This window comes from Schistocerca americana, chromosome X, assembly GCF_021461395.2.
Source record: "Schistocerca americana isolate TAMUIC-IGC-003095 chromosome X, iqSchAmer2.1, whole genome shotgun sequence".
Taxonomy (NCBI): domain Eukaryota; kingdom Metazoa; phylum Arthropoda; class Insecta; order Orthoptera; family Acrididae; genus Schistocerca; species Schistocerca americana.
The window spans coordinates 184,389,715-184,396,797 of NC_060130.1; the positions used below are offsets into that span (position 1 = coordinate 184,389,715).

The 7,083-nt window shown below is 36.2% G+C and overlaps 1 protein-coding gene across 3 annotated transcripts in view; it reads right to left on the bottom strand.

Annotated features, from left to right (window-relative positions):
* The window catches only part of LOC124554764 (cullin-5), a 243,311-nt gene extending 242,368 nt beyond the window's left edge, over positions 1-943 (bottom strand). The window contains exon 1 of one of the 3 annotated variants that reach the window (XM_047128412.1): positions 815-943. In XM_047128412.1, the coding sequence (XP_046984368.1) occupies positions 815-823 (9 nt within the window). In that variant the 5' untranslated portion in view covers positions 824-943. Of the gene's footprint in view, positions 1-121; positions 692-814 lie in introns of those variants that run through there. The other 2 variants (XM_047128411.1, XM_047128413.1) reach the window with 2 other exon arrangements.
* Between the last annotated feature and the right edge of the window lie 6,140 nt (positions 944-7,083).

Sequence of the window (7,083 nt, forward strand, 5' to 3'; positions counted from 1 at the left end):
CGTTTTTGAAAGCTGAACGTTCTGGTTTAACAACCGAAACAGCATAAGCTCCTGCACGGCATGTCTGATACTTGCTACTGCACATTTTTGTTACTCTATGATAACACTTTGAACAACACACCTTCTGCAACAAGTTTTTATTGTAGAAATAGCTTTCAAGCAAAAAGGGATCTGCCATGTTTGATCCTCTCAACTTCGGTACAGTTTTCTCAAGTGCAAACAGTTCCACGCACAGGAGGGCAATCAATGCGGTTAGAATACGTTTAATATGATACACACTACTAAAAACCACTTGTGCACTCTGATGCCGGGCCTGGTGAGTACATCGACGCGCAGCGCTGTCATTCGTTTTATTTGTAAATAAGTTTCGGGCGTCCAACGTAATTGACTAGCAGTATATTTATACTTGCACTTCTGTCACTTGCTGCTGACAGCTGAAGGTTACACTGCGAGCGTAAATATTCCTAACCGCAAAGCGGGTTTCATATTCTAAAGTGCGGTACTGTATTTTCGATGAACCACCACAACACTTTGTATACTTCCGCGGCCAAGTCCTATGTCCAACTATAAGTTCGCCAGTTTTCCTGAACACAGGACTGGCAACTCTCCACAGTTATTAAACACGAGCTGATTCAATCACTTTAAATTTATGACATTTACGATTTCCTTCACACAAATTTCATTTCTCATACCGACTGACCGCACACACACATTCGACACCGAAAGGCTACTTTTTTTAAAAAAATTGCTTTTTTGTTTGACAGAATATTCACGACAAAAAGTAATTTACATTCTACCCGGAAAATTTTCATACCTTCAACATCACGGAGAACAAAATCTGTGTTCAGGTCATGCCGCACACGGAACCGTTGATTTTGTTGTCTAATATCATATACATCTCAGGATATAAACATCGGCGATTTGAAGCGTCGATCTATCCACGTATTACAGCGAAATACAAACATTATAAAGAGCTCAAATACATTTTAAGCAATATATTTTAAAATTATGAGAAAATTGTGCTAAATTGTGACGACTTGAATTAAAATGACAATTTTTATAGCATTTCTCAAGTTGCTTCCTATGTAATGTCATTAACAGCGTCTCATTAATCTTTAAACGATGTTTCGTTCAGGTTTTTTGTGATCAAACAATAAGAAAACTGTATACTTGATTTGCCAGCTTTATTTTCTTCATTAATTTCAAAGTTTTAAAGAAATCAATTCTTCCTATTACTGACGTACCAGCGACTCGTACATGAAGCATGTAACAGATTTTGTAACTACTTTGTTTGATTTATTTTATTTGTTTATTTATTGTGCTAAATTGTGACGACTTGAATTAAAATGACAATTTTTATAGCATTTCTCAAGTTGCTTCCTATGTAATGTCATTAACAGCGTCTCATTAATCTTTAAACGATGTTTCGTTCAGGTTTTTTGTGATCAAACAATAAGAAAACTGTATACTTGATTTGCCAGCTTTATTTTCTTCATTAATTTCAAAGTTTTAAAGAAATCAATTCTTCCTATTACTGACGTACCAGCGACTCGTACATGAAGCATGTAACAGATTTTGTAACTACTTTGTTTGATTTATTTTATTTGTTTATTTATTCGACCTTCGACTATTCAACACAACGGTATGGGGCACATCATATACAAAAGATCGGATTACGCCCCATTTTGCACAAGCAATTTTCTGGACAAAAGGCTGCAGCGCGGAGTCAGCAATGACTTTTCCCAAGCAACCATCCGAGCATTCACTTGGGGAAACAATGGAAAACTCAAATCAGTTTACGAATAAGCTACTGATACTCTCATATTTGAAGACTGCCATGTGTGTGAGAGTTGCAAATTATTTTCAGAATCATTTTTCGTAATAACAAACGCTAAAAAACCGTTGTTACCGTACATTTCACTTTTCCATTCATGCAACGACCATGAGAGAAATGTCACTTGTATGCTCATGATAGATATATTAGCACGAAGGGAATACGTTTTCTTAAATTGCTTACTGAAAGCTGAATTTTGAATGTTAGTGGTGTTCATGATAAATTCAATAACACTGCATACTTACTGTGGATATTCAACACGCTGTTACTGCCTTCATGCAATTTAAAGAACCATTCAGACATGTGAGCCACTTTGGTGCCATTCTTTATAATGCGCCGCTAAAATACATAAAGGGGTTGGAAACGGCCTTTAGCTCAGAGTCAAAAAATCATTTCTTGTTGCGAAGTATATATATAGTTGTTTTCTTTGATTCTGTTAACTGATATACTATCGATGCTGCGTTTATGTTTGCGAAGAACGTTTCTGCTGTTGGCTTTCTTTTTCCTGTTTCAGATGCGGTGCGACATACCTCTTCTGTGAAAGGATCTGGTGATAACTTATTTATGATGGTTATATTGTCGGGAGGTTTTATGTGCTCGGTGCTTTATAACTTTTAGCAGTAGTACAGAATGTTCTCAGGTGTTTTATTTTTTAAGGGCTGTTTTAAAGCAAAGTTTCAGGTTTTACCTACTCTATTGGTTGACTTTCCCGTTTTGTACTTTTCTACTGTTTTGCTGTAAACTGAGACAACTTCGCCAAGCAGGGAAACTTTGCCACTTTTTGAATAAGAATATCTTCCTCGTCCTACAAAGTTCCTGAACCATCGGATAGAGGTGCCAATGCTCTCACTGAACGAGGCAACAATGAAAGAATTAGCGCGCATTTTACATTTATTCATTGTTTCCTGGTCTTCGTCAGTGCTTTTTATTTCAACTTGTAGAACACGTGTTTTCTGGTAGTCTACAGCGTCTCGCCCTGCTTATGCATTCTAACGCAAGTGAAAACTATTTCTTTTGTTCAGTGCAGTACATGATTACGTCTCAGAATCACTTTTAGAAATAAAATTGTGTGACGTATATGAAGTAATAATATAGTTTGGCTGTGTTGCACCAGGAACCTTGGTAAAAATGGGAAAACTTCTCCAACCTGCTATTTTGCCTTTTTCTTACCACTTTCACGCTTTCTTTTCTTAATCGAGGATTTTTGGGTCTCTGTACAGGTCGTTAAAATGCCAAGAATCATTAGAACCAATCTCAGATCACACTGGTATCAAAAGTATGATGACACTATGCTACAGCTACCAGTCCCTCCAGCGATTAACAAACAAATGGTCAGTGGAAAAGCAGTAAAAGAATTCAATATTCCTCGAAGAACAACTGATAACAAATTGAAGCGTCTCCATTTAAAGAAACCAAGGCATCAGACTGCACTGAGTAGTGTAGAAGAAGAGATCCTCGAACAAGTCCTTGTGTGTGCATATTGGGAAATGCCTCTTGATGCCCTTGTTCTACAACTCATTATGGAAAATTTCTTGGATTTGATGTAAAACAGATTTTACAATTCAAAAATGACTTACCTGGTGATGACCAGTAGTATTCTTTTGTGAAATGGCATAAACAAAGACTTTCTTCTCATATGTACCACAACGTTCCTCATGCTAGAGCTAGCGTTAGAATAGATCAGCTTAAAGCAAGCTTTAGTCATATGAAAGACTTATTAGAAGGAATTCTTCCATCCCACATATTAAACTATTACGATACAAATTTGATTGATGATCCAAGGTAAAAAAAAAGTGTTATTTCGTAGGGCATACAAGTATCCGGAAAGAGTTATATATTCTACCAAGTAAGTGTTTCTTGCATGTTTGCAGCTTCGGTATCAGGTGAACTGCTTTCTCCTTTCGGAACTTATCGTTCAAAGCAGTTATGGGACACATGGATTTTAGGACTTAAAGGAACAAAATATGACAATGCAACCAGTGGATGGCTTGATGTTCTGCATTTTGGAAAGTGGTTTTTCCTTGTTGCTGTGCTGTGGACAAAAAACTGTCTGACCCCCAAATGGTTAACAAGTGATAATCTTAGTTACCATGTGAATGTAAATGTTATCAAGGCAAGCAGAACTCACAACATTCGCTTTGTGTTCTTGCCCCCAGCATCCATTCATCTGTTTGACCTCTGGATGTTTCAGTCTTTGCTTCCTGTAAAAGGAAATGGAGAGCCATACTAACAGGTTATAAGATGAGAAAATCATCTAGTTCCAAACCACTCAATAAAAGTGTATTTACCTAACAGTTGGCAAAAGTGTTCATTGCTCTTGATGAAGGAGACAAAATGAAATTGAAAATCATATCAGGGCTCAAGAAATGCGGCATTGTGCCACTAAACCCTGAAGAAGTTCGCTCTAGAATCTCAGATGCGGAGATTCACTCATGAATTACCTTCAAGCCTGACATGGAAACAATGGCCAGAGTCCACAGAAGAGGAGAAGAAGGAGAATTGATGTGGCACCATGGGAAGTTGTTGATTAATCACACTTGATGAACCACTAGTCTCTTCTGAGTATCTCTGTAAAGAAACAAACTGAGGAGACTAGTAGAAGGAAGAACACTCAGAAGAATAGCCATCAGAGCAGCGATGAATCTGACTGTGCTTTTTCTTTACATGACACATCTGAACCTGAACAACATGCGGAACCTACCGAAGAATTATGTAATCAGGAATTGGCTGATCCTGTTGATCTCGCTTTTTGTTGCGAAGAGGATTGTAATACAGCCATTCGCAAACACAATAAAATTAATGCCAGAATGGTCCAGGATCTTACAAAACTAAAGCTTGGAATGTTTGTTGTTGTAAAATTCCTGACAAACAAAATTGTCAAGCATTTTGTTGGTAAATCTGAATTTCTACGGAGTTGGTAGTTCGAGATGTACCTGCATACGACATGCAGGGGAGAAAGATTTTGCTTCTCAGATGTGCCAAATGAAGCATCCCTGAATGTGAAAGACATTGTGTACATAATTAGTAATAGTAGTAGTAGTAGTAGTAGTAGTACTAGTACTAGTAGTAGTAGTACTAGTAGTAGTAGTAGCTTCATTCATCTGTAGATTTTTTTTTTCAAGGATGTTGGACATGTCAAAGTATTTACAAGTTTAGACCAATTTAAAATAAGCTAATTGGTATACACATACATTTACAGACTTCCAATTAGAGACAATCATTAGCTTTACTCCTGGTATACAATACTTTTTTTTTACAAATAACTTATTAAATAATGTAATGCACACTGTTCACTCACATCTTATTATCAGTCTCTGCACACACTATACACACATTGTTTTGCAGCCCTTCACTCACTACACACACACACACACACACACACACACACACACACACACACACACAAACACAAACACCAGTGATCTCTGGGCCATTTTCTCTACCATAACGTCCCATTTGCTATCCTGAAAAACTGAGTCAGCTTCCCTCTATTACGAGTGAGATGTTGAGCTCAGAAAGAGGAACAGGTGTTACTGTTGTGCTATGCATAGCTTGGGGGTAAGTATTTACGGAAAAGGAAAAAAGAATGAAAAAAAACATAGTGTGAAGGTGTTAAATGGAATTTTGGATGTTTTATAATCATTATTATTATTTATTTGTATAACTTTTTTTTTTACCAAACCCCAATCTGTTTTATCTAAGCAATCCTACAAATGTATAAAGTGTATTGCATAACAGGTAATTTTTAGCTGCCTTTTTAAATAAGTGTATTTTTGTAATTTATTTAATCTCTTTTGGTAATTTATTGCATAGTTTTCTTCCTTGGTAGAAAATGCTGTTTTGAGTTTTACGTTTAATTTTTACTTGATAAATGTAAGTTGAGTCTAGCTCTTGTTCCACGGTTATGGACAGAGCTGTTTGTGCCGTAATTACCAATATTATTTTTTATGTGTACAACTGACTGGTAAATGTATTCAAACGGTGCAGTTAAAACCCCAATGTTGTGAACAGATCTTTACAATGAGCTCAACTAGTATTTTTGGTTTTTATTTTTATGGCTCTTTTCTGGGGTTTAAAAATTGTGTTCATATTTTGTGCGTTTGTTCCCCAAAACAGACTGCCATAGCTGAGAACTAAGTGTACATATGAATAGTATGTAACTAAAAGACATTGCATGTTACACACTGATGATAGGATTCTAAGGGCATAACATTCTGATGGCATTCTGTTTGCAACTACCTTTGTGTGTTCACACCACTCCAACTGAGAATCAATACTCATTCCTAAAAATTTTGCATTTGTTACACAGTCTATAGAGGTGCCATCTATATTTAATTTAACATTGTCATTTTCCCTCTTCAAACTAAAATTCATGGCATTAGTTTTCTTTATGTTCAATGTCACTTTATTGCTTATTGACCAATCATAAACTTCCTTGAGAGTTTCATTTGCTTTCTCTCTGAAGAGTTCTCCTGTTTTCTCAGTGACTATAATATTGCTGTCATCGGCGAGTTCGGAGAATTTTTTCACCGTGAGTAACATTACTGGGAAAGTCATTGATGTATATCAGGAATAGTATTGCTACTAATATGCTACCTTGTGGAACCCCTATATTAATGTATTTTGGTTCTGATAAGTGTTTTACTAGGTGTTTAGATATATTTGAAGTATGTGTTATCTCTACTCTTTGTACCCTATCTGCTAGGTATGATCGAAACGAGTCATTAGCTAACGCTCTTATTCCTAATACTTCTAATTTATTTAATAGAATCTTGTGGTCGACTGTATCAAACACCTTACAAAGATCCAAAAATATGCCTGTGAAACACTCATCTTTATCAAGAGCATCAAGTACAACTTTTGTGAATTCTACTATGGCTGACTCCATATATTTGCCACTTCGGAAACCAAACTGTGATTCGCTTAAAAGATTTTATTTATTCAGCTAATTCATTAATCTTTGTTTCATAATTGCTCCTATTATTTTTGAGAATGGTGACAGCAGGGAAATGGGCCAGTAATTTTCTATTTCTTCTGCATTACCTCTCTTAAGCGAGAGTACAACTGTTACCTGTTTTAACTGCTCTGGAAATGTGCCTGATGTGAAGGATTCATTCATTATATTTGTTAAGGGGCCTTGTATAACCTGTATGCATTGTTTTAGTACACACGTTGGTACTTCAGCTAAGCCTACTGACTTTTATTTTTTCGTTTTTGAACAGTTTTATTGACATTGACTTCATTCCGTG